The 27,662-nt window shown below is 42.6% G+C and overlaps 2 protein-coding genes across 4 annotated transcripts; both read right to left on the minus strand.

The window, feature by feature from the left end:
- Nucleotides 1-17: 17 nt before the first annotated feature.
- LOC139572367 (mitochondrial import receptor subunit TOM40 homolog) lies at nucleotides 18-5,675 on the minus strand. Its single transcript, XM_071395097.1, has 10 exons — nucleotides 5,544-5,675; nucleotides 4,824-5,035; nucleotides 4,131-4,198; nucleotides 3,823-3,915; nucleotides 3,614-3,715; nucleotides 1,707-1,812; nucleotides 1,337-1,459; nucleotides 1,165-1,241; nucleotides 752-854; nucleotides 18-589 (listed from the first exon to the last, which is right to left on the minus strand). Exons 2-10 carry the CDS (start codon nucleotides 5,032-5,034, stop codon nucleotides 450-452), a joined length of 1,023 nt encoding a protein of 340 aa, XP_071251198.1. The 5' UTR covers nucleotide 5,035; nucleotides 5,544-5,675; the 3' UTR covers nucleotides 18-449.
- A 1,938-nt stretch (nucleotides 5,676-7,613) lies between these two features.
- LOC139572365 (probable ATP-dependent RNA helicase ddx6) lies at nucleotides 7,614-24,046 on the minus strand. 3 transcript variants are annotated; one of them, XM_071395095.1, is made up of 13 exons: nucleotides 23,930-24,046; nucleotides 21,246-22,315; nucleotides 21,050-21,154; nucleotides 20,802-20,931; nucleotides 20,053-20,199; nucleotides 17,734-17,828; nucleotides 15,795-15,917; nucleotides 15,473-15,601; nucleotides 10,716-10,832; nucleotides 10,518-10,581; nucleotides 10,318-10,419; nucleotides 9,965-10,176; nucleotides 7,614-9,678 (listed from the first exon to the last, which is right to left on the minus strand). In XM_071395095.1, the coding sequence occupies exons 2-12, from the start codon at nucleotides 21,483-21,485 to the stop codon at nucleotides 9,968-9,970; spliced, it is 1,461 nt and encodes a 486-aa protein (XP_071251196.1). In that variant the 5' UTR covers nucleotides 21,486-22,315; nucleotides 23,930-24,046; the 3' UTR covers nucleotides 7,614-9,678; nucleotides 9,965-9,967. The 3 variants fall into 3 exon arrangements, with proteins under 3 accessions (XP_071251196.1, XP_071251195.1, XP_071251197.1); XM_071395094.1 differs by lacking the exon at nucleotides 23,930-24,046 and adding an exon at nucleotides 23,411-23,574; XM_071395096.1 differs by lacking the exons at nucleotides 7,614-9,678; nucleotides 23,930-24,046 and adding an exon at nucleotides 23,411-23,575 and having other exon boundaries at nucleotides 9,964-10,176.
- Nucleotides 24,047-27,662: the final 3,616 nt, after the last annotated feature.

The raw sequence follows: 27,662 nt of genomic DNA on the forward strand, positions 1-27,662 counted from the left end.
TCATCAAAAGCCAAAAATACAAAAGTTGTTTATTTATGATTCTAAATACATTTCATCACGGTCTGGTGAAAACCTCAACTCCATTTCTGCCAATGTTTGTTACATGTATTAAAAGCAGTAACTGCACTCAGTGTACTCTGAACATTTCATGACTCTAGGACCAAGATAATGTAATCAAAATGCTTCTTAAGTTTGGTAATTGTATATTCGTTAATAGTAAAATATAGCTTTTTTCCCCTTTCCTAAAGAATGTATAGTTTGAAAATTGCCAAATGTATGAGGTTTTCATTGGAAGGAAATAGACTTGTGCTACAATATGTAGGCCTGGCATAGAGTAACTCTCTGCCCCACAATTCACAGTATAGGAGAGTCTCTGAATCCAGTAGATACATACATGACAAGTGCTGGTCCAAGCATGGCCCAGTGTGTCGGAGGCGGCTGGAGGAGGTCTAGCCGACGGTGACGTTGACGCCACACTGGAACGTGTTCTTCTTTTGGTTAAGGAAGGCTCCCAGGGCCAAGGAGAGAGGCAGGGGCAGCAGCTTCTTCTCCAGGACCGCCCCCACCACCCAGTTACTGTCTACCGAACCTGGAGACAGGGATGGAGGGGAGGGAGGGACTGATCAGGAAATAATTCAGACCTGGGACAGCAGGTGGATGAACTCTGGCCAATCAATGACATTAAATGGATCAATTAACCCTAGAGGTCTGACTGAATAGCTGTGCTGTAGAGGGACAGACAGTTGCTTACCTTTAAAGAGCAGGTTGGCTTTAGGGAGGTCCAGCTGGTACCCAAACGATACTGCGGTCTCCTGCGTCCGCATGCTGCCCTCAAACTCCACCCCCAGCTGCAGCTGAGTTGGTAGAAGGACAACAAGATGGTCTCAAACAGACCTAGCACTGTGGTGCTACATAGCCTCAAGTATTTCAGTGGGCTAACACCTCCATGTCAGAAAAGGAGTGGTCCATTAGCATGGTCAAACTTTCAACTAAGCACAACTCATAGGAGAGGGATGGTACTGTGCCTGTAGTCGTGGTCTAGAGATGGTAGGTTACCAGTGGATTCTCAACTATTTTGCACAGTGATCCACACTAAAGCTTGAGGAGTTGTGTGGCCTAGACTGGGGGCAAGGTAGAGGTGATAGGATAGCTTAGTTTGGGTACCTGGTCATTGGCTCTGTGGTAGTACGTTGCATGAGCACCAGCACCTCCAAGAGTCAATGTGGCAACATAATTATTGCCTGGAGTAAAAACAAGAAGAATATTAATCTCAGTGACCTGACCAGTAAAACTCCTGGCTCTAACAGAAGGTGATGCGGGTCAGAGTGGGTCTCACCTGTGTATCTGCCCATTAGAGAGGTGACTGCTCCCTCCTCTCCAGGCCTCCGGTGGTAGACCAGCTCTCCTCCCAACGCCAGGGCTGGACTGATGGACTGGAGGTAGTGAGCCACGATAATACCTGAGGACAGCAACATCTTCATCAGTCATCATAGATGTTACAGTAGAGCACAAGAAAAGGACTCATGTCTGAATAATAACCAGCCCGTTTACAGAGGCCATCATAACGTGTGATCAAAAGGCTGGGTAACAAGAACATTATTGCTGTAAGTGATGAAGCTTCCACACAAATGTGCTTGTAGGAGAGATGGGTCGTTTTGCAGCATCATGGACCACCAGTGAAGTCTTTGATGAGAAAACAATCCTACCAGAGCCGAGGAGGACGTCTGGGTTGCCCAGGGTAACAGCAGATGTGAAGTCGTCACCGCGGTACTCCAGGTCACACTGCCAGTTCACAAACTTGTGCTGCTGAGTCTGTTGAAATAACAAACGCATTATTGGAAATGTACAGATTAATAAACAGTAAGTTGAATATACACTACCGTTCAAAAGTTTGGGGTCACTTAGAAATGTCCATGTTTTTGAAATTAAAATAACAAAATTGATCAGAAATACAGTGTAGACATTGTTAATGTTGTAAATGACTATTGTAGCTGGAAATGGCTGATATTTAATGGAATATCTACATAGGCGTACAGAGGCCAATTATCAGCAACCATCACTCCTGTGTTCCAATGGCATGTTGTGTTAGCTAATCCAAGTGTATCATTTTAAAAGGCTAATTGATCATTAGAAAACTTGTCCTGATTAAAGAAGCAATAAAACTGGCCTTTAGACTAGTTGAGTATCTGGAGCATCAGCATTTGTGGCTTCGATTACAGGCTCAAAATGGCTAGAAATAAAGCACTTTCTTCTGAAACTCGTCCATCTATTCTTGTTCTGAGAAATTAAGGCTATTCCATGCAAGAAATTGCAAAGAAACTGAAGATCTCGTACAACGCTGTGTACTACTCCCTTCACAGAACAGCACAAACTGGCCCTAACCAGAATAGAAAGAGTGGGAGGCCCCGGTGCACAACTGAGCAAGAGGACAAGTACATTAGTGTCTAGTTTGAGACTGCGTTGAGACTGGTTTTGCGGGTACTATTTAATGAAGCGCCAGTTGAGGACTTGTGAGGCATCTGTTTCTCAAACTAGACATTCTAATGTACTTGTCCTCTTGCTCAGTTGTGCACCGGGGCTTCCCACTCGTTCTATTCTGGTTAGAGACAGTTTGCACTGTTCTTTGAAGGGAGTAGTACACAGCATTGTACGAGATCTTTAGTTTCTTGGCAATTTCTCGCATGGAAACTAAACAACGATTTATTGTGGAACTAGGATTCCTGGCACTGCATTCTGATGAAAGTTCATCAAAGGCAAGGGAATATTTATGATGTTATTTCATATTTTTGTTGACTCTTGACTCCAACATGGCGGAGAAGGGCTGAGCGCTGTCTCAGATTATTGCAAGCTGTGCTTTTTACTAAAGTTATTATATTTTTTTTTTTTATCTAACATACACTGGTTCTTAATGCAACCGCTATCTTTAATTATATGTACAACATGTATTTTTCAGCAAAGTTTATGAGTTTTTCTGTTAGATTACGTGGCTGTCTAAAATTTCTCTGGACATTTTGGTGCCATTTGTGACCATGGCGGCAATGTAAAACCACGATTTGTAGCTATAAATATGCACATTTTCGAACAAAACATAAATGTATTGTATAACATGATGTCATAAGACTGTCATCTGATCAAGTTGTTCAAAGGTTAGTGATTCATTTTATCTCTATTTGTGGGTTTTCTGAAAGCTATCTTTACGGTGAAAAAATGGCGTTGTGTTTTGGGCTATTGTGGTGAGGTAACATAAATATACGTTGTGTTTTCGCTGTAAAACATTTTAAAAATCAGACATGTTGGCTGGATTCACAAGATGTTTATCTTTCATTTGCTGTATTGGACTTGTGATTTCATGAAATTATATTATATCCCTGTGGCGCTATGCTAGTCAGCGTTTCTGATGAAAATGATCCCGGATCCGGGATGGGTGGTCCGTAGAGGTTTTAACAATGTCTACAATTTATTTCTGATCAATTTGATGTTATTTTAAAGGACAAAACATTCGCTCTCCTTTCAAAAACAAGGACATTTCTAAGTGACCCCAAACTTTTGAATGGTAGTGTACATAAACTTCCTGATCCTGGTGTGGCTTTCCCCGTTCTTCACAATGACGTACCTGGATGGCTATTTTGGAGCGCACAGCGCTGGTGAGCTGGTGGATAACCTGGGCGTTCAGACTACCGGTGTTGTCCATGTCTCCCACCATGACTGGGAAGGACTGGGGGGGTTCAACACATGAAACAACAATATTATTAGAGTATAATAATATTAGGGTAAAGTGGCTGAGAGACCATTTCCAGACCAGACTAGTGACAGTTAGTTTACCTCAGCAGGTCCTGTCTGTTGAGTGCCCACGTAGGTGGCACCAAACCGGTAGCCAGATTCAGCCAAGGTGCTGAGAGTGACTGTATGACTGACCTGTAGAACAGATACAGCAGACATCCAGTAAAGTGGCAAACAATATAGTATTCTGATCCATATGAAATAGGACAATCACCACCTTGAGCTTTACAGCCTTGAGGGTTAGATAGTTCCTTTTCATTGTATAATAGCTCGCACAGAATGCATACTAACGCTGGCTTTAATTTACTGGCTGCATCTAGAATATATATTCCTCTAGCTCCACAACTGACCTGGAAGTGATTACTCAGGCCCTTGTTGACCACCAGTCGCACTCCTTCCAACTGGATGGGGAACACCTCTGAAATGGCGTTAGAACCACAGAGATAGTTAGAGAACACAACTTTGTATCGGTTCCATTATGGCGTCTGAGAGCAAGGTCGCCTCCATTTGGAAGTAGTGAATTTTCATCTTCTACTAACTCTGAGTTGGTAAACAAACTGAAAGGGTGCAATCTGCCACATGGAGTGAGTTGTTTGAACAGGTATAAAAGAAAGGTTGGCGATTTACTGCCACCTGCAGTAATGGAATGTTTGCTCACACGTATAATTCATTGGCTGATCCCTCCTGATGACCTGGAAGGAATTATGTGATCCTTCCTTTACAAATAGCAAGTCCCACCCAGTTGATTTCAAAATGGTTTAAGTCCTCAATGGTGCTGCCCTTGCTAAAACTGTCTTTTGGGCACTAGAGTAGTCCAAGTCTATGGTCAGAACAGAAACTGTTCAATGCAAACAATGTTTTATTTGAGCACAATCTAAAATATGGGATCAAAAAAATAATAATCTGAGGAAAAACACACCCCTCTCAAATAAATGATAGAGCATCAAATCTGCCATGTCAATGCCCAGCCTATTTGAACAGGAAGGATGCACCTGTACAACTCTGATGACATACTGCATGACATGACTGTGTATGATCCTTACCTTTGCACTTGCGATGACACTCCTCATAGGTACCAGGGTTGGGGAGGGGGCTCCCCGTCTCACCTGCTGGCTGTCCGGGGACAGAGGGGGGAGGGACGGAGGGCATGGAGAACCCTGGGGGGACTGACACCAACCCAGGGCCCCCCTGGACAACACCACTGCCTGGGGCAGAGGGGGGAGCGGGGGAGCTGGCAGCCAACACATTGCCCATGCTGAAGCAGAATGAGAGAGGGATGGGATGAGATACTTGATGTTATGTAAATAGTTTCTAGCTAGTGGCTAGTTATCCAACTCTATGCATTAACTGGGACAAAGACTAGCACAGCTAGGTCAAGGCCAAAGGGTATTTAAGCCATAAACGTGACGTTAGCTGGATAGCATATGCCCACCCATACCAACCACAATCACATTTCGTTTTGGCCTTAAGTAACCATCTGTCTTATGCAACCATACCAAACGTAAGATACTGTATCATACTTAATGGAGTATCTCGGATTTACGTACAGAAAAATACGAAATGCTCTGAGATCTGGTCGACTTGACTGACAGTCACTGACTGAGCTAACGTTAGCGTGCTAATGTTGCTAGCGATAACAATTGCAGCACCGTACATGCCTCAGACAAAACTGTAACACCATCAGCTTTCTGTAATAAAGACATAAGTTTTACAGTTGTCCGTTTCATGCAACTATCCTTCAAATGTGTTAGCGAGCTACTCACGTTGACTGTTCGTGCGTGTTCAGCAGTAATTCTAGCTACACACCGGCAAAGTTCCACAACCTTCCGGTGCACATTTAGGCCCGCCCACCGTCCTCTATAACCCCATGGATTGGGTAGTGTACCTACAAAATCAACTACCATTGGCCAGCACATCCAACTACTAGGAATCCCCTAAATATTGCGTGATGTGCTGGGTTGATCACCTAGTCAGAACTCTGAAATGATTGAGCTGCTATCTAGTTAAACACTAACGTTAAGTCGTTGAACCAGAGGTATGGGTTGAATGCAACACGTGTAGAACTACAGCCATTTATCAAGTCCGAGTTTCCTACTTCTGAATAACACAATATTACGACATTAATAGGCGTATTTTGCGCCTTCCAATCGGTTGAGTCATTCAATCCCACGAGGCAAGACATTCCAAGGGTAATCTTTATATGCACAGTGGTCGTCTTCCTGTGATTCTTTCTACATGTAGAATGTACAGTACCAGTCAAAAGTTTGGACACACCTACTCATTCCAGATTTGTTCTTTATCTTTATTTTCTACATTGTAGAATAGTGAAGACATCAAAAATATGAAATAACAAATATGGAATCATGTAGTAACAGTGTTAAACAAATCAAAATATGAGATTCTTCAAAGTAGCCACCATTTGCCTTGACAGCTTTAATACATGCTTGGTATTCTCTCAACCAGCTTCTTAAGGTAGACACCTGGAATGCATTTCAATTAAGTGCCTTTTTGAAAGTTTATTTGTGGAATTTCTTTCCTTCTTAATGCATGAGTCAATCAGTTGTGTTGTGACATGGTAGAGGTGGTATACAGAATAGCGCTATTTGGTAAAAGTCCAAATAATGGCAGAGCAGCTCAAATAAGCAAAGAGAAACGACAGTCCATCGTTTCTTCAAGTGCAGTCGCAAAAACCATCAAGCACTATGATGAAACTGTCTCTGAGGATCACCACAGGAAAGGAAGACCCAGAGTTACATCTGCTACAGAGGATAAGTTAATTAGTTACCAGCCTCAGAAATCAGAAATTAACTGCACCTCAGATTGCAGCCCAAATAAATTAAAGTAACAGATAACATTAACTGTTTAGAGGAGACTGTGCAAATCAGGCCTTCATGGACAAATTGTTGCAAAGAAACCAATAATAGGAGACTTGCTTGGGACAAGAAACACCAGCAATGGACATTAGACCAGTGGAAATCCGTCCTTTGGTCTGACGAGTCCAAATTTGAGATTTTTGGTTCCAACCACTGTCTTTGTAAGACACGGAGAGGGGGAACGGTTGATCTCCACATGTGTGGTTCGCATGGTGGTGGTGTGATGGTGCTTTGCGGGTGACTGATTTATTTAAAATTCAAGGCACAGTTAACCAGCATGGCTACCACAGCATTCTGCAGCGATACGCCATCACATCTGGTTTGCGCTTAGTGAGACTATCATTTGTTTTTCAACAGGAAAATGACCAAAAACACCTCCAGGCTGTGTAAGGGCTATTTGACCAAGAAGGAAAGTGGAGTGCTGCATCAGATGACCTGGCCTCCACAATCACCCGACCTCAACCCAATTGAAATGATTTGGGATGAGATTGACAGCAGAGTGAAGGAAAAGCAGCGAACAAGTGATCTGCATATGTGGGAACTCCTTCAATACTACCTCATTAAGCTGGTTGAGAGAATGCCAAGAGTGTACAAAGCAGTCAAGGCAAAGGGTGGCTACTTGTAGAATCTAACATATTTAGCTTTGTTTAACACTTTTCTGGTTACTACATGATTCTGTGTTACTTCATAGTTGTCTTCACTATTATTCTACAATGTAGAAAAGGTGAGTAAGTGTCCAAACTTGACTGGTACTGTATATTGTGGTATCTTAAACGTTTTCCGGATTTATCATTAACACCACATCTGACCTAGCAAATGTAATGCATACATATAGCTAGTTTCACAACAGGCCTACGCCAAATAGGTTATGCATACTTCCCACAATGTAACTTGTCAAAAATACATGCACATAACATTCAGTGTGATGAACCAATACACATGAAAACTTAGACCCAGGAATGGAGAATCAGCAGGCCTTTATTTGATTCCTTCAGGTGCTGGCATTGACACAATTGGCACAAGAATAAACTTTGCTTAGCCATCCTCCTACCACTTTACAGCTCAGCAGGTGACCTCTGCCAACACAAGACAACTACAACAGGAGCATTATTCAAACCAAATGAGTTGGATATAAATAAATTCAAATCAACAAGTCTACCATAGTCTTCTTATAGTTAGCCCTGGAGTACCCCTTGGCAAATACTGCTTCACTTACCCATTTTATAGCCTCGTCTCAAAGCTATTGCTCATTGCTGTGGGCGGCTGCTGTGCTGAGATTAACCAATTAATAACGTTTAACACAGACACTTGACAATGCTCAAATCATAAGTTCCATTTCAGTGTTCAAGTGCCTCGATTGAGGATAATTGACAATGGAATAAGTTAAATAAACTCCAGCATTTACAGGGATACTCCAGAGCCAGATATGGGGAAACAGTGCTCAGTATTGTAGGCTGTTTAAATAAGGGCTTACAGTACATGCATTACAATGGTCCCTGTTCTGTTCTGCTGGTGCTACACTCAATGCAGAGGCCAGCCCTCTGCTACATCTCTAATGTTGAAGATTGTAGGATCTGTTAGGGTTGTCGCTATAAGACAAGATTGTATTTGGCAATATTTTTATCCTTTTAAAAGTAGAACACTGTACTTTGGCCAATGAGAGTACTGCTACAATCTTCCCTCAACACAACCATTGCTCTGTCAGACTACCCAATATAGCTGTACGAAAGAGGAAAAATCCATTGCATAACAATTGAGAAAATAACTGAAATGCTGCGATTCCTCAATGACAATTGCCAGTATTGTAACAAATCACTTCTTGTGTTACAGATTAGGGCCCCCCCCCCATCCTGTGTGACCATTCCTGCTCCCTGGCAAGCTACAGTTAGATCTTGGGTCAGGTTCATCCCTAAATCCTAATATTAACCAATAGGAGAGGGGTTTGCAAAATTGACCTTAGATCAGTTTCAACTACTTCACATTAAAAACACTGAGGGGAGTTCTGGGAAGCTGAGAAAACAAGCACTGACTTGGTGAGAGCTAAAGAACATTACCAGAGAAGCTCTTTTTGGAACTGAACTTTCAAGCTTTCTGGAGCTCTGGTTCACACAGACAGATCCTTTCAGATGTACAGTATGAACACTGAGCGGAGGTTAGATTAAGGCACGCGAGTGAGTTAAGAGGAAGAATGAGAGATGAACAGAAGTCAGAGAGCGATAGAATAAGATGGCTGGCTTCAGCATGTCAACATTGGGGGGGGGGGGGGGTCGGTAAGTCAGCGTATCTAAATAAAATGTTTACCCTGTTGATACAGGCTCTTCTCCATGTCAGGTTCTACTGCCATCATCTCCTTGGATCTGTTGCCCAAAGAGTTACGGGTCTGTCTGGTGCTATAGCCCACTAAGGAGGCTGTAAAATATGTAACAAATAAACAATAAGTAAACTAATCAACACTCATCATTGGACTCATCCGTGTGCGTCTGACAAAAACTATTCATGGAGGTGCCTTTCATGTATGACTGTAAAGTCACATTAGCACGAACACTTAAAAACAAACTTTTAAAATGTAGTTCTATTCGTATTTCAACCATGATAGCTTTCCCCAAACAGCAGTTAAAGCAGAGGGGGTCCTTTTGGTTTTTTGAGTAAATCCATATTCCCCTATCAACATGTTCAGCTTTGGTTTGGTTTCCTCGACAGTCATCTGCTCAGAAATAAGTCTATAGGAAGTGAACCTGACAAGCGAGGAGGGCCTTTTCAACAGGAAATTATGAAATGTGACTGTATAAGAAGCCACCACAGTGATACACTGACCATACAGAAAGACGGCAGACTTAGAAAATTGACAGGTTGGGTACATATCATGTTGGTTAACAAACTGACCACTGCTGTAAACGTTACCCCCCCCAACAAAAAAATAACTGGAAGATGCATCCTGTAGAATTTTTTATATTCAGTCAAACTAATCTGAATGTCTGTGCGCAGCAGGGGATGGTGTGATGAATGCCAGACGCCTCTTGTTCTCCTGGAAAAGAGACAAGGCTCCAGTTAGGGACTAATGTAATCAAATTGCAAAAGCAGAAGTAAAGCCAATTCAACAATCCTATCCACTGAGAATCTTTTATCAAGAGCTAGGCATGAGTGAACCGTTTCTCAGTTCAGGCCCTAATGCCCAAAATGATTTTGTTTTATGACCACTGACCAGCAAGGAGTCAAAGGACTCAACAGATGAAATAAACAAAGGTGAAATAACTACCCAGTCCTTTCTATGAGTAGTGGGAGACTTCTCGGCATAAGTGGACAAACCTTACCGTTTATGCTGCACTTAACTCGCCGTCCTTGCCTCTGATCTCGTCTTCGGCGTCTGGGTCGGCAGAGTGGAACTCTGCCACGTACAGGCCCTTGTCGATGCTGCCGGGGATGGGCTTAATGTCGGTCACCAGCTGGTCCTCGATGGACTTCAGGTTGAAGCGGTCCTCAGAGGTGATCAGGTTGATGGCCAGACCCAGGTGACCAAACCTCCCTGGAAAAGGAGGTGTTAAAATAGGCAACAGGCTTATATTTGATGCTTTATTTACCAAGGAGATAAGCAGATGGTAGCTGGAGGACATGTTGTCCGAGGTCTGATTTGACAACGTGATGAAAATGCAGTGTATGGGCTCACCTGATCTGCCGATGCGATGCAGGTACGTCTCAGCATTCTTGGGGAAGTCAAAGTTGATCACTACGTTCACCGCTTGGATGTCAATTCCCCTGGTGAACAGATCTAAGGAGGGAGGCAAGAGAATAATTTAACAATCAGTCTATCGGTTATCTTTTTTTATCAACCAAGCAATCATTCAACTCAAGGGTAAAATACATTACCTGTGCAGACCAAGTTCCTGCAGAGTCCGTTTCTGAAGTCATGGAACACACGGTTTCTGTACTCCTGTTTCAAAGGCAAAACCAGTGCAAGGGTTAGCAAAACGTGGCTACACAAATCTACACACTAATAAGTCTAATGAGAAGGTATTCCATGCTGTCTACATCTAAAGTGCAAGTGGCTGGGCTGGCTGAGCTGACCTGCATCATCTTGGCGTGGATGTAGAAGCAGGAGTAGCCCAGCTGGGTTATCTTCTTGGCCAGCAGCTCAACCCTCTGTGTGGAGTTACAGAAGATGATGGACTGGTTGATCTGGAGCTATTGGAGAACAAAAGACGCATTGATGAGACAATGTACTCATTATGAACGAATGGATGACCGAAACATCACTTCCTGCTCTACCATTAGCCAATATCTCTACGACTGAAAGAAGTTTAGCTTTTCTGACTGCGTATGTAAAGGACCAGTTATAGAACACAAGTTTCCAACCCACCTCAAGAGTTAGTCTATCTAGCAAAACATGAGGCGATATCTCTGGGAGCTAAGGCTCCTTCAAGGTTACTCAAGCAGGTACAGTGCATTCGTAAAGTATTCAGACCCCATGAATTTGTCCATATTTTGTTACATTACAGCCTTATACAAACATTTATTAGCCCCCCCGCCCCTCAATCTACAGCAATACCTCATGATGAAAGGAAAATACAGGTTTTTAGAAATGTTAGCAAACGTAAACATAGTTTTTTTTTAAAGAAAACCTTTACTCAGTACTTTGTTGAAGCACCTTTGGCAGCAATTACAGCCACGAGTAGGACACTACAAGCTTGGCACAAGTGTATTTGGGTAAGTTTCTTCCATTCTTCTCTGCAGATCTTCTCAAGCTCTGTCAGGTTGGATGAAGACCGCCCCTACACAGCTATTTTTTGGTCTCTCCAGAGATGTTCGATCGGGTCAAGTCCGAGCTCTGGCTGGGCCACTCAAGGACATTGATACTTGTCCCAAAGCCACTCCTCTTGGAATGTTAACCTGCTCCAGAGCACTCAGGACCTCAGACTGGGGTGAAGGTTTTCAATTAGGATCTCTGTTCATCTTTCCCTCGATCCTGATTAGTCTCCCAGTCCCTGCCGCTGAAAAACATCCCCACAACATGGTACTGTCACCACCATGCTTAACTGTAGGAATGGTGGCAGGTTTCCTCCAGATGTGACACTTGGCATTCAGGACAAATAGTTCAATCTTGGTTTCATCAGACCAGAGAATCTTGTTTCTCGTGGTCTGAGAGTCTTTTAGGAGCCTTTGGTCAAACTCCAAGCGAGCTGTCATGTGCCTTTTACGGAGGAGTGGCTTCCACCTGGCCACTACCATAAAGGCCTGATTGCTGGAGTGCTGCAGAGATGGTTGTACTTCTGGAAGGTTCTCCCATCTCCACAGAGGAACTCTGGAGCTCTGTCAGATGGACCATTGGTTTCCTGGTCACCTCCCTGACCAAGGGCCTTCACCCCCAATTGCTCAGTTTGGCCAGGTGGCCAGCTCTAAATCAAATTTTATTTTTTATTTAGTCAAATACACATGGTTAGCAGATGTTAATGCGAGTGTAGCGAAATGCTTGTGCTTCTAGTTCCGAACATGCAGTAATATCTAACAAGTAATCTAACAATTTCACTGCAACTACCTTATACAAACAAGTGTAAAGGAATTAAGAATATGTACATATAAATATATGGATGAGCGACGGCCATGCCGCATAGGCAAGATGCAGTAGATGGTTTAGAGTACAGTATATACATATGAGATGAGTAATGTAGGGTATGTAAACATTATATAAAGTGGCATTGTTTAAAGTGCCTAGTGATACATTCATTATATCCCATTTTTAATTATTAAAGTGGCTAGAGATTTGAGTCAGTATGTTGGCAGCAGCCACTCAATGTTAGTGATGGCTGTTTAACAGTGATGGCCTTGAGATGGACCGAGAAGCTGTTTTTCAGTCTAAGCTTTGATGCACCTGTACTGACCTCGCTTTCTGGATGATAGCGGGGTGAACAGGCAGAGGCTCGGGTGGTGGTTGTCCTTGATCTTTTTCGCCTTCCTGTGACATCGGGTGGTATAGGTGTCCTGGAGGGCAGGTAGTTTGCTCCCGGTGATGCATTGTGCAGACCGCACTACCCTCTGGAGAGCCTTACGGTTGTGGGGGGTGCAGTTGCCCTACCAGGCGGTGATACAGCCCAACAGGATGCTCTCGATTGTGCATCTGTTTTTGGTGACAAGCCATATTTCTTCAGCCTCCTGAGGTTGAAGAGACGCTGTTGCGCCTTCTTCCCCACACGGTCTGTGTGGGTGGACCAATTCAGTTTGTCCGTGATGTGTATGCCGAGGAACTTAAAACTTTGCAACCTCTCCACTACTGTCCCGTCGATGTGGATGAGGGGGTGCTCCCTCTGCTGTTTCCTGAAGTCCAAGATCATCTCCTTTGTTTTGTTGACGTTGAGTGAGAGGTTATTTTCCTGACACCACACTCCGAGGGCCTTCACCTCCTCCCTGTAGGCTGTCTTGTCGTTGTTGGTAATCAAGCCTACCACTGTAGTGTCGTCTGCAAACTTGATGATTGAGTTGGAGGCGTGCATGGCCACACAGTCATGGGTGAACAGGGAGTACAGGAGAGGGCTGAGAACACACCCCTGTGGCGCCCCAGTGTTGCAGATCAGTGGGGTGGAGATGTTTCCTATCCTCACCACCTGGGGGCAGCCCGTCAGAAAGTCCAGGACCCAGTTGCACGGGGCGGGGTCGAGACACAGGGTCTCGGGTAGAGGTCGACCGATTAATCGGGGCCGATTTCAAGTTTTCATAACAATCGGAAATCGGTATTTTTGGGCACCGATTTTTAATGTTTTTTTTTTTTTTACACCTTTATTTAATCTTTATTTAACTAGGCAAGTCAGTTAAGAACACATTCTTTTTTTCAAAGACGGCCTAGGAATGTTCTGCCTCGTTTAGGGGCAGAACGACAGATTTTTAACCTTGTCAGCTCGGGGGATCCAATCTTGCATTGATTACATTGCCTGCCTGTTAGCAAATGCAGTAAGCTAAGGTAAGTTGCTAGCTAGCATTAAACTTATCTTATAAAAAACAATCAATGACTGTCATTGCTCCAATGTGTACTTAACCATAAACATCAATGCCTTTCTTAAAATCAATACACAAGTATATATTTTTTAAACCTGCATATTTAGCTAAAAGAAATCCAGGTTAGCAGGCAATATTAACCAGGTGAAATTGTGTCACGCCTGGCACTTTGCGAACTAATTTGCCAGAATTTTACGTAATTATGACAACATTGAAGGTTGTGCAATGTAACAGGAATATTTAGACTCATGGATGCCACCCGTTATATAAAATACGGAACAGAATAAACGGTTTGTTTTCGAGGTGATAGTTTCCGGATTAGTCAAAGGTATATGGTTTAGAGAGAAATAGTCGACGCGTTATAATTCCTGTAATAACTTGCGGCTGAATTTGAAAGGGGTTCCCTCGTTATTTTACCGTTCATGTCTTCCATAGAGAATGTCTTGATCTACTTCAAATAAGGTCTGTGTTTCGTGCAGGCTTAAACCGCCTCGACGTTTTGATACCCGTGTAAATCTCACTAGGATAAGGTAACGTTTGTCAACATATTTTCATAAATCCGCCCTACAAAAACATTTATCTTCGCTTATATTTAGCCAATATTGATCAGAGTTACCTTGTCCTATGGATATCTACAGTTATAAAATTGGCACGGTGATGTAAGCCTACACGAAACACAGACCTTATTTTAAGTGAATCTAAAAATATCCTATGGAATAAATGAAGGAACCGCTTTTCAGATTGTCATGGGAATTATGACTCCAACTTTGGTTGTCAATTCTTACCATGCCCATTATTAAATAGGATTTCCTGCATATAGAAATTACAGTTTTTGTTTTCAACATTCATCACAGGTAACTTAAACTCTATTTTTATTCAAACAGTTGAGAGTATTTGTCTCCTAAGCAGACTCTTCAGTATCATTGTCACTTCAGAGCTGTGTGCGTGTGTGTGTATTTATGTATTATATTAAGTTAAAATAAAAGTGTTCATTCATTTTGTCATTACAAAAATGTGTGTGTGTGTATGATATATATATATATATTTTTTTTTTTAAATTTATAAATCGGCCGATTAGTCGGCATCGGCTTTTTTGTCCACCAATAATCGGTATCGAAAAATCTTAATCGGTCGACCTCTAGTCTCGAGCTTAATGACGAGTTTGGAGGGTACTATGGTGTTAAATGCTGAGCTGTAATCGATGAACAGCATTATTACATAGGTATTCCTCTTGTCCAGATGGGTTAGGGCAGTCTGATTGCGTCGTCTGTGGACCTATTGGGCCAGTAAGCAAATTGGAGTGGGTCTAGGGTGTCAGGTGATATGATCCTTGACTAGTCTCTCAAAGCACTTCATGATAACAGAAGTGAGTACTACGGGGCAATAGTCATTTAGCTTTCTTGGGAACAGGAACAATGGTAGCCCTCTTGAAGCATGTGGGGACAGCAGAATGGGATAGGGATTGATTGAATATGTCCATAAACACACCAGCCAACTGGTACGCGCATGCTCTGAGGACGCAAAGGAATGGAAGACTCTAGGAGGAGTTTTCCATTTAAGAATGATGGAGGCCACTGTTCTTGGTGACCTTCAATGCTGTTGACATTTTTTGGTAACCTTCCCCAGATTTGTGTCTTGACATTTGCTAAAGTGTATAAAAACCTGTTTTCGCTTTGCCATTATGGGGTATTGTGTTTAGATTGATGAGGGGGAAAAAATAATTCAATACATTTTAGAATAAGGCTGTAATGTAACAAAATGTGGAGAAAATCAAGGGGTCTGAATACTTATCGAATGCACTGGCTCAACAAACTACCTCCACAGCTTTAGACACTCACCCTGGAGAAGAGGGTGTTGAGGCAGTGGACTTTCTGCCTCTCAGTGACGTAGGCGTAGTACTGGGTGATGCCCTTCAGCGTGAGCTCATCCATCAGGTTGATCTCATAGGGCTTTGAAAGGTGCTTCGCCTGGAGAGTGGGACAGGGGGAAACAAATCGCAATTCAGAGTAAAAACAATTCAGTTGTCAACTTTTAATTCAGACTCCTTTCTCTCATTGAACCTCCATGCTCATCTCCCCCTTGGTCTATCCAACCACCCCCTTGGTCTCCCCCTGTTCGCTCACTCTCTAGACCCCCAATCATCAAGGCAAGTCCTCTCACCATGAACTTCTGCACACTGATGGGGAAGGTGGCAGAGTAGAGTAGGATCTGACGACCCTTAGCCAGGAAGCTGATGATGTCTTCGATGAGAACCACAAAGTCCTGAGACAGCAGCTTGTCTGCCTGGAGAGGGAGAGAGTCAGGACACAAAGACATTTGTTGATGACCCAATTGAGTGCATCCTCAGCACATTAACTACACTGCTCAAAAAAATTAAGGGAACACTAAAATAACACATCCTAGATCTGAATGAATGAAATATTCTTATTAAATACTTTTTTCTTTACATAGTTGAATGTGCTGACAACAAAATCACACAAAAATTATCAATGGAAATCAAATTTATCAACCCATGGAGGTCTGGATTTGTAGTCCCACTCAAAATTAAAGTGGAAAACCACACTACAGGCTGATCCAACTTTGATGTAATGTCCTTAGAACAAGTCAAAATGAGGCTCAGTAGTGTGTGTGGCCTCCACGTGCCTGTATGACCTCCCTATAATGCCTGGGCATGCTCCTGATGAGGTGGCGGATGGTCTCCTGAGGGATCTCCTCCCAGACCTGGACTAAAGCATCCGCCAACTCCTGGACAGTCTGTGGTGCAACGTGGCGTTGGTGGATGGAGCGAGACATGATGTCCCAGATGTGCTCAATTGGATTCAGGTCTGGGGAACGGGCGGGCCAGTCCATAGCATCAATGCCTTCCTCTTGCAGGAACTGCTGACACACTCCAGCCACATGAGGTCTAGCATGGTCTTGCATTAGGAGGAACCCAGGGCCAACCGCACCAGCATATGGTCTCACAAGGGGTCTGAGGATCTCATCTCGGTACCTAATGGCAGTCAGGCTACCTCTGGCGAGCACATGGAGGGCTGTGCGGCCCCCCAAAGAAATGCCACCCCACACCATGACTGACCCACCGCCAAACCGGTCATGCTGGAGGATGTTGCAGGCAGCAGAACGTTCTCCACGGCGTCTCCAGACTCTGTCACGTCTGTCACATGTGCGTGTGAACCTGCTTTCATCTGTGAAGAGCACAGGGCGCCAGTGGCGAATTTGCCAATCTTGGTGTTCTCTGGCAAATGCCAAACGTCCTGCACAGTGTTGGGCTGTAAGCACAACCCCCACCTGTGGACATCGGGCCCTCATAGCACCCTCATGGAGTCTGTTTCTGACCGTTTGAGCAGACACATGCACATTTGTGGCCTGCTGGAGGTCATTTTGCAGGGCTCTGGCAGTGCTCCTCCTTGCACAAAGGCGGAGGCAGCGGTCCTGCTGCTGGGTTGTTGCCCTCCTACGGCCTCCTCCACGTCTCCTGATGTACTGGCCTGTCTCCTGGTTGCGCCTCCATGCTCTGGACACTACGCTGACATACACAGCAAACCTTCTTGCCACAGCTCGCATTGATGTGCCATCCTGGATGAGCTGCACTACCTGAGCCACTTGTGTGGGTTGTAGACTCCGTCTCATGCTACCACTAGAGTGAAAGCACCGCCAGCATTCAAAAGTGACCAAAACATCAGCCAGGAAGCATAGGAACTGAGAAGTGGTCTGTGGTCACCACCTGCAGAACCACTCTTTTATTGGGGGTGTCTTGCTAATTGCCTATAATTTCTACCTGTTGTCTATTCAATTTGCATAACAGCATGTGAAATTCATTGTCAATCAGTGTTGCTTCCTAAGTGGACAGTTTGATTTCACAGAAGTGTGATTGACTTGGAGTTACATTGTGTTGTTTAAGTGTTCCCTTTATTTTTTTGAGCAGTGTATTTCAAACAGAGCAGGTGGCAAAGTGGGGCTACGTTCACTTGGCTTATTAAACCAACAATATTATTCCATTAGCAAAACAAAATTAGCAACTACGGATTTTCCCACAAAAAATATACGTTCCAGATTTCATAACATATGCCGCTTCAATAAAACAACCAGTAACGCTCACCTCATCCATCACCATCATCTGGACTTTATCCACTTTGGCCACGCCCTTCTTTATCAGGTCCAGGATCCTGCCTGGTGTGGCTATCACCACATGCACTGAGAGACAGGGGACGAGGAAGAGAAGAGTGAAAATGAACAGTAAGTACTAGGGATGTTCATCTTTCCCTTTTAAGACGGGTTGTTACGCATCTAGACAAATTGTCACCGATAAGTGTATAATACATTTTAGTTTGAAGCGATTCAGTTTGATTAGAGGAACGTATTGATGCGATCCACTAACATCTGTTGCATACACACATTCATTTTCCATTCTAAATTAAAATTTGCTGCAGATGGCGCTCATGAGCTTTTTAAGTTGAACTAGACAAGTCAGTTAAGAACAAATTCTTATTTACAATGACGGCCTACCGGGGAACAGTGGGTTAACTGCATTGTTCAGGGGCAGAACAGGTTTTTACCGTGTCAGGCTACCTGCCACCCCTGGGTATCTCGGATCTGCCAGATCCACAGCATTTTTCTGTTGTTCATTCTAAATGAGGGACTGATTTAGACCTGCGACACCAGACGTGCGATTAATGATCAGGTAGAACAGAAAACCAGCAGGCTCCGGATCTCGTAGGGTAAGAGTTGAATACCCCTGGTTTAGACCGTTTGGAAGTTGACGGACTCAGAGTGAGCTTGTTTTCTTCTCTAGCTTCGACCAACAACAGATAGAAAAAGTGATTGCCGTCTTCGTTATGAAATTATAAACTTTTACCGTATATAGCTAAAAATGACAAATACAGATTGTTTTAAGCAAAACTACTGCTGATAGTGAACATGAACAATCAAAATAAAATCTAATGTATGCCCTGATCAGTATGTAGCCTACCCACCTTTTCAAAATGAGCATTTTATTTTTTATTTTTAACTAGAAAAATGTAATTGGTTGTCACTCAACTAATAAAGGCTAATATTGCACAAGCCATTTTACAAACGTTTGAATGCTGAAGGTGAGTCGCAGATATACCAGATCAGGAATAGACCTACCCATCGTTGGTCAGTGTGCGAAGCTGCACACAGGACGCAGATTGACCAGTCTACTGACTGGGGTTGTTGGGCATGCAAAATTACTTTTAGATCAATGACTGTCAACATAATTACATGCTTAGTTCAACACTAAGGAGAGGACGCAGTTGCCATAAAAGATTAGGTATTTCCGGAAAGTAGAAAGTAATTTGAGCCAAAAAAAAAATTTAAACAATGATTCGGTGATTCGTAAATTTGAAAAGATTTTCTGACGATGCATGTTACATTTGGATCGGTTTGGGATCCTGCGGATCAATGCACTCATACCTTAAACATTTGAATCAGGGAGCTATCGTTACAGCAGACAAAAGAACTCATACACTATATACAACAGCCATGCAATCTCCATAGACAAACATTAACAGGAGAATGGCCTTACTGAAGAGCCCAGTGACTTTCAACGTGGCACCGTCATAGGATGCCACCTTTCCAACAAGTCAGTTCGTCAAATTTCTGCCTCGCTAGAGCTGCCCAGGTCAACTGTATGTGCTGTTATTGTGAAGTGGAAACATCTAGGAGCAATAACAGCTCAGCAACGAAGTGGTAGTGCTGAGGTGCATAAAAATAGTCTGTCCTCGGTCCAACACTCATTGTGGAGTTCCAAAACTGCCTTGAAGCAACTTCAGCACAAGAGCTGTTCGACGGGGAGCTTCATGAAATGGGTTTCCATGGCCGAGCAGCCGCACTAAAGCCCAAGATCGCTTGGCATTGCGCATGGTGTCGGCTGGGGAGGTGTAAAACTCGCCACCATTGGATTCTGGAGCACTAGAAACGCGTTCTCTGGAGTAATGAATCAAGCCTCACCATCTGGCAGGCCAAAGGACAAATCTGGGTTAGGCAGATGCCAGTAGAATACCAACTGCCCCAAGGGAGGACTAACTCCATATTAATGCCCATGATTTTGGAATGAGATGTTCAACGAGCAGGTGTCCACATACACTACATGACCAAAAGTATCTTAAACATTTGAATCGGGGACCGACCGTTACAGCCCTAGTACGTACAGTAGATAAAGGCACATTGAGGATCTGCACAATGTGCTGTTGCGTAACACACGGGCAAGTCTCTTGATCGACAGCCAAACTGGATTTAAAGTAACAAAGTTCAGTGTCAGTCACGCAAGCAAACAATATCATTAATGCATGTAGAGCTATGATCAGCTGCAATTCTTCACACATTGGTTATGCCACTACACTACAGCCACTCTATAACCCTTTCGACTGCCCGTCCCCCGTGACTGAGTGGTAGTTACCAGTCTCGTCCAGACGCATGATGTCGTCCCTCAGGTTGGTGCCTCCCGTGGTGGCCATGACCTTGACCCCACCCATGTGCTTGCTCACCTGGATGCTGATCTGGCTCACCTGCAGGGCCAACTCTCGTGTAGGAACCATCACCATGGCTGCAGAGATGAGAGGAAGGAGAGAGAGGGAGAAATGAAGGATAGAACAGAAAAAAAAGGGGTTTGGGGAATGAGGGACAAGAGGAAAAAATCTCCACAAATCAATTGGAATAAATAACCTATAACTGGAGACCATTAAAAAGCTCAATTTCACTGACAGGTCATGAGCTCAGGCACTGGCTTAACTGAATGTAATTTATCCAACTCACTAAACTCAAGTGGCCTTGACATATTATGAATCTGTGGCATGCTGTTCCCTTGTGGACCAGATCTATTAGACCACACTGTGTGGGCGTTAGGTTTGTGACACTAGGTCTGTCCATATGTCAGAGATTCCGTGTCCCACCAGGCGTACTGGACCGTTGTAATGTCCTCTCCATACACTGAATGTGTGCTTACTTGTGCATCAATCTAGTGAATTGTTCAGACAACTTAATAGGGGTATTCACCAGTGATTACGTCAAAATAGGCCAAATTAATCATAAAACATTAAACTCAGATTTCACAGACGGACTTCGTACCAAAATTGATTTAAACAAGCAAATGAGATTACATGGATTGATGTTGAAAGGGTATTGAATAGCAGCTGGTGCAGTTCTCACCCTGTATGTGGTCCTTCTTCAGGTCTATCCTCTCCAGGAGAGGAATGAGGTAGGCTCCGCTTTTCCCGGTGCCGTTCTTAGCCCGGGCCAGGATGTCCCTTCCTGACAGAGCAATGGGGATGCTCTCCTCCTGGGGACAGAGACACACAGGGTGGTGAGAGAGACAGTTCCACAAACATCCGCAAACACTAACACACATTCAACAAAATTCCAAAAAAGTAATGGACAGAGCAGCAGAGGGAAGTCACCTGTACAGGAGATGGTTTCTCCCAGCCCATCTCAAAGATCCCCATCAGTAGCTCCCGCTTCAGGCAGTAGTCTTCAAACTCATTCCCCTTGGTCGATGTCACATCCTGGGGAAAGAGTAGATGTCAAGGTTGAAGCTAGGGTCATTATTGATTGATGGACTTGCTTTATTAAACTGAATGTGTCACTAGGACTTACTGATGTTCTAAATCTGCAGTCTTTCTGTGGAAGCTGCAGGCACTTCTTCCAGTCATCGCCAAAACGGATGCCCCCACTGCCCTGGGGAATGTTACCTCCCTTCTGGTGGGCATCTGGTTGTGGGGCAGTTGCCAGGGATCCTGATGTTAGTCCAACTGGCTTGAGTGGTCCTCTAAACTGCCCGTTGGGCTTGTTCAGTCCCATTATGGATGTTGGGTTCTCCGTTCTTGCTGTAGACATGGCTTAGAGAGCTTTTCCTTCACAGTTTGTCAATTCCTTAGTCACTCACAGTGTAAAGCTAAACTTTTTTCCCCCTATCCAATGTTTCCTTAGATCTTGTTTTTCCACTCGTGGAACTAATGTCCTTGTGTTATTTAGTTCACAAAAAAAATAAAACCTTGTTTTCAGAATTTCTAATTTAAAGAATTTATGTATACACTTATACGTACAGCCCTCTTGAAAAGAAGAGTCTGGAGTATGAAAATTGTATATTTACAAGACGACGCTCCCGAAAAAGGGAGAAATTAGCATTTATATGAATAAATAGATCATATATCCGCTCAAAAAAACAAACCTTTGTGAAAGTGTTTCAGAATTCAAACATTAAAGTAAATTATCCTGAAGCAGTCTTATTCCTGGTGAAAATAGCTTTTTCTGAAGTCTCTTTTCCGTGTACAACAACCTGTAAAGTTTTTAATATCGTTTCTATGGTCAAAGACCTTTTCACCGTTTTTCCTGGACTGAAGTGGTCGTACGTTTCTTTGTTAGTCTCAAGTGCTTTTACATTCAAACAGACCTGTACTGTCCTCTGATTCACATGGACTATTCCAATGTTTTTCTGAGTCTTTCAACTTGGTGTTTTTTTGGTGTGTTATGAAGCAAAAAAATCGTGCTCTTGTCAACCACAAAAAAAATTACTTGCACAAAACACTGAGGGAAATAGTTCCAACCCTTTGTGCTGTTCACTTTGACAGTAACAATGTGTGTTCTGCTGTTGTGCTCTTCTTTTGCTGTGGTAGATGTGGAGCTGACACACTCCTCAGTCACATTTGCATTCAACTCCTGGTTACCTGCACGAAAGCAACAATACATCATAAGGACAAATGCATCACAAATGAAAACTTGTGCCTGTGCCGCTATTGAGTGTAGCTAATACTAAAAGGAAATTGAGATTGGTTTCAATAATTTAAACATGTAAATTAATCTAAATTTCTAAACAAAACAACCACTAACCAGGACTGCACTTGAAATGATAGAATGTGTTTATTTCCAGAACGTGAGCTAATCGAGTCTAACGTTACACTTGAGCATTTTAATTTTAACGTGTAACTAGCGAACTGGACATATTAGCAAGGTGTTTAGCTAGCTAGTTAGGTTACGTGTTAAAAATTGTCGATGTAAGAGTAGTTAGCAGTTAGCTAACGTTAGTTACCAAGTGCAGTGGTCTGGGGCAAAAGCAAAGCAGAAAAACTGTTTTAAAAAGATCCCAAAAAATAAGTTACGAGTACACGTTAACTACGCACAAGTTGGCTGTGCTAAAACACTACGATAGTTAGCTAGGACTGAGTTCAACAAAATAGTTTAGTTAACGTTAGCGCTGAGTTGGTGATCAGTGTACTCATGAGACAATTAACAAATTGATAGCCGTATGAGCAACCAACAGACCCACAATTGGTTTACCAGCTAACGTTAGATGGCTAACTAATGATTGGTTGTGTGACCACAGTAACGGTATGCAAACTTTACTTGGATAATTATCTACATAGTGGCATTAAATGCCCGGTAAAGTAGATTAGCTAAGCTAACGTAGCTAGCTAGAGTTGTGTTAGTCAACTAACGTTAGCTAGCTAGCTGTGACAACGTGTTAATCGAAGTTTTTGGGCTGAGATAGTTTGACTGACAACTAGGAGGCTAGCAGTACCTTCACGACACATGTTCGAGCTGAGGCTAACGACTTAGATACAGTCGACAGATTTTAGAAAGTTAAATATGAAATAACTAGCTAGCACGTTTGCTTAGCAAACATTGCTGGTTAACTAGCTATGGTAACTAACGTTTAGCGTAGGCTGACTGGTCGACTCTCCTTCAAACATAACATTACTAGCAAAGGCAGCCGAGTAGCGCCCATGCACTATCAGCTACTTCAAACAAATATAACACGTTACCTTAATGTTCATCGAACGTCTTCTCTCGTTAACTTAATTAAAGCAATTTTCCCAAGTATTATGAAACTGTTTGTGTTTCGTGAAACCCACCGACTTGTCTCTCTATTGTCTCTTCTTTAAAAAAACGACAATTCAACATGGCCGCGCGCTCGCCTTTAGCTGGTTGTCTCTTTCGCTTTCCTACTGGGTCGTCATTAGTTACCACAGCCACAAAGTCATAAACCCCGCCCATTTATCTTCTTAAAATATGATTTTAACCTGATAACTGTATGCCTAGTCTTAAAAGGCAAATTTGTTATTTTTATGCATTTTTACGATATAACCCATTTTGACTTTGTGGCTGTGGTAACTAATGGAACCCTTCGTTCGTCTGGCTGCGCAGGTACATGAACTACCCAATCAGCGTGTCCTGTTTCGAACTCAAATGGTTTAGAGATATCTAGGTTCTTGGGACGTACTTAACGTAAAAAGTTTGCTTGCTTCCCGGGCGAAACAGTTCGGTAGAGTTCGTGCACATACCTATGTCGACATTTTGTGAGGTTTTTGTTAGTTTTGGACTTCGGTGAGGGTTTTTTCCGCTGTTCGGGCACACGACATTTTTTTCTGGAGGCAAGCCGAAGTTCGGAGCCGATGTCTACGCCCCTTCGTCGGTGATTGGTCAACAGTAGGGATTCTTCAATATAGTCTTTGTTGTTATTCAACCAGAGACGAGTCCTTTTATTGCACATTTTTTCATTGAGAAATACTGCACAAAAAAAACTTAGTTAGATGTACAATTGCGCAACTAAGATTTATTCGGTAAAAACGTCAACATTAATGACAGATTTCTTGTGATATCTTCGATTAGTTCTGACTATTTTGAGGAAGTGTAACTGGCTACGGCGTCGCAAAATGGACAAACAGTACTATTGCCATTTTTTTCACCTCGTTTTTCAAGCGAATGTCTTTTAAGGGAGTATGCTAGCACACTCGGTTCGGCTAGTCGCCAACAGAACTGAAGCATGCTTACGCATTTAACGCCTTTCCTAAACATTTTACATTTCAATTTAGGGACGTCCAAGGATTCTGCATAGTACAGACCATTCAATTAATGAAGTTAGGTAATGCGAACACATATCACACTCAATGCAAGTAAAATGTAATTTAAAAAACAAACATCACAAGTGTAGGGTCATAACAAGGTGAAAGAGTCCAAGCTTCTTCTGATAGGTGGCTGTTTTCATCAGGCCTGCGGCAGCCTTGTGTTCTCGGGAAACCAGTGGTATTCTCAGAACCTCAGATACCCAGGTGGGGCCCAGACAGGAGGAGTATGTATGAACTTAGGCGGTTTCCGCCTTCTGATAATGTCTGAATGGCACAACACTCAAAGCATGTGTTAATACACACACAGACTTACAGTTTATCATAACACAATTTATTAACCCTTTAAAAGTTATGAGGCCTTGGTTTAACCCTCTTCAGTGAGTAACTTCATAAAAGAGGGGAATAGTTAAGTACCTGTTGTCTTCCTCAGTTTTTTTATTTTTATTTAACCAGGTAGGCCAGTCGAGAACAAGTTCTCATCTACAACTGCGACCTGGCCAAGATAAAGCAAATACTCCTTGGCCATACCAAGGAATACTTGGTATGGCCCCTCCCAACGGGGCTGCATTCCACCTATTCTCCTCATGGAATGGATTGCATGAATCACCTTCTCCTGTAATTCACCTGTAGTGCATAAAATCTTGGACATACAGGTTTGGTTAACAAACAATTTCTCATTTATTCTCTCTGATTATATCTTCTTCTTTGCCTACTTGTTCAGGTCCCTAACTCTGTCATTCTATTTGTTCTATCTGATTAGCTAGAATGTCCTCCATTATTATCCTAGTAAACCAACTCTAGGGATATTTAACTAATAGGCCACACCACTAAGTGCGCTATTCCATCCCCCTTTTGATACTTGTATCAATACTGGCGCAAATCTAACAATTCTCTGTTCCTGCCCTGTTGGCTTAAAATATGTTCTATTTACTTAACATGAGTGTACCTTTAAAAATAAAATGTTTTATGTATCCTAACTGATTTTCATTGTGTTCCCAGGCCCATATGCTTAAAATCAGCTTAAAATGTCCAGTGGCGCCCTCTTGTGGACAATCCCGGGTGGGGGGTAGGGGACCGCATAGAGGATGCACCCAACCCGGGCATGGACCTCCATCACTCCCCCCCTGAAACCATTATACCCATTCCACAGCCAAGCATAGTGCAATGAACAGAGAAGTGGGCACTTCAAACATAAGTTGACCAATGGCGCCCTCAAGTGACCTTTCATCCTCCACCAATATCCATAATATTAATTTCACCGCCTTGTTGTATCAAATTACCTTAATCTCAGACGCCAATGACCTTAGATTCTCCATCCAAATGGCTTTCCAATGTGGCTGATCAGACCACAATGGAAAGTTATGATAGAAGTCATAAGTCATACCACCACTTCAAAGAAGTGTTCCTTACTATATTAGACAAAATAAAGAACCCAAACCGGTCAGGGAACCAATCCATTTGAGTACCGTTATGGTGTATTCTACTTTATGACACAGTTTTACGTTAGTACTCAATGTTATCACAACGTTAGTTAACAACCAAACCTTTAAGTCTATCGCAAGCTTTCCAACTTTCTCTACTCCAACTTTCTCTACTCCAACTTTCTCTACTCCAACTTTTTTTTAAACACCATGTACCTCGCTAAATTTATAACGTATGTCAGTCAATCCATAAGAATAATATCATTTCGATGGGCACAACTCTATCGTCATTTTCTCTTCGTTATTATTTAGAATTCATTAGATTTAGGTAACTGTCTCTCCTATGATTCAGTATTTTAAATACGACTTCATTCCTAATACGTTGTTCCAGCGGACCATTTAGGCAAGACAACGCATTCCATCGAAATCGCCTCGCTATCATTTAGAATGGATTAGTCTTTCAATTTAACCTAAACAAGCTATTAAAACGTTCAGTTTATATCCTAAACAAACACTAACTAACCGTATCTCTCCCTCTTGTTTCCACTCGGAACTGGATTTATATGTTTGACTTTTTAGTGAGTCTAGTATTCTACCAGGCTCCCCATCGACTGGGAGCCCGCTATGTGAGGCAATGCTGCCCTCTTCAGTCCATTCTCTGTATAGTTTCTCTCCTCCATTCCTTTCCCTCTTTTCTGCCATTTATTTCTAATGTGGATTTCAGTGTCTTCAACACTTTAAATTTTTGGGAGTTCCATGGTAACGATTTTATTTATCTCCTGGAGTATGTTTAAATAGGAATATATTTTTAAGGCTTAAAATTGGGCTCAACAAATTTTTCTATTATTTTTATTAATATACTTATATCTCTGAAACAGTAATTATTTAACTGGACACGGGAGAATAAGGTAATCCACCCGTCAATCACGGCCACACCCGGTGGGGAATGTACAAATTGTATCACGTTCCCCGTATCTAATATGTACCTTACTTATTACTCATCAATCAAGTTAAAAAGTCCATTTCCCACAATACCTAATGCTAAATTCAACGTTGTGGTTAAATATACGGATTTGGTAATTATTGTCAAATGTTCTAGTAGATTAGTACAGTTTAAATCAGGATATGCGTTTACATAGGGATATTGTTATGAATTTTATGTATAAATGACCAAACCATGTACACATCCAGCTATAACTATAACTAATTGAATTACTGTTTTTCTATATGGATGAATAATGTTAGTTTATACGGAAGAGGTCTTGGATCTTTTAGGAGGGTAGAAAGGAATGTCTGTGTGTCTCTAAAGAAAACGAAATTGATCGTTAACTTATGTTTGACCCGATTCAGCTCCAATTCTGTGGAGATAAGGGAGAATAGTTCAAGACCTCTGGGATTTCCGTATCTGGGGGGAACTGGAACTGTCAGCTAAGGGGTAATAAACTGTCAAAAAGCCTCAGGAGACAATCCAGATTAGTGTGTATGCATGTGCGCTAGCAAAAGAAGGGACACAAAGAACGGCCCTTTCTTATATGCACGTCTGAGTACTTTCGAGAATAAACACTACTGATTACATTTGGCCACGGGTCTATGTCTATTTTATGCAAATAATGATTTTATAAATTCTTATAAACGGACAGAGTGTTTGCTTTGTATAATTAAATTGGTTATTGACCATATAGGAATCGAATTCCTTCAACAGATTTACATTTACACTGTTGCCCTCTTTATTAAAAACTCCTCAACTA

Source organism: Salvelinus alpinus, chromosome 4, assembly GCF_045679555.1.
Source record: "Salvelinus alpinus chromosome 4, SLU_Salpinus.1, whole genome shotgun sequence".
In the NCBI taxonomy this organism is placed as follows: domain Eukaryota; kingdom Metazoa; phylum Chordata; class Actinopteri; order Salmoniformes; family Salmonidae; genus Salvelinus; species Salvelinus alpinus.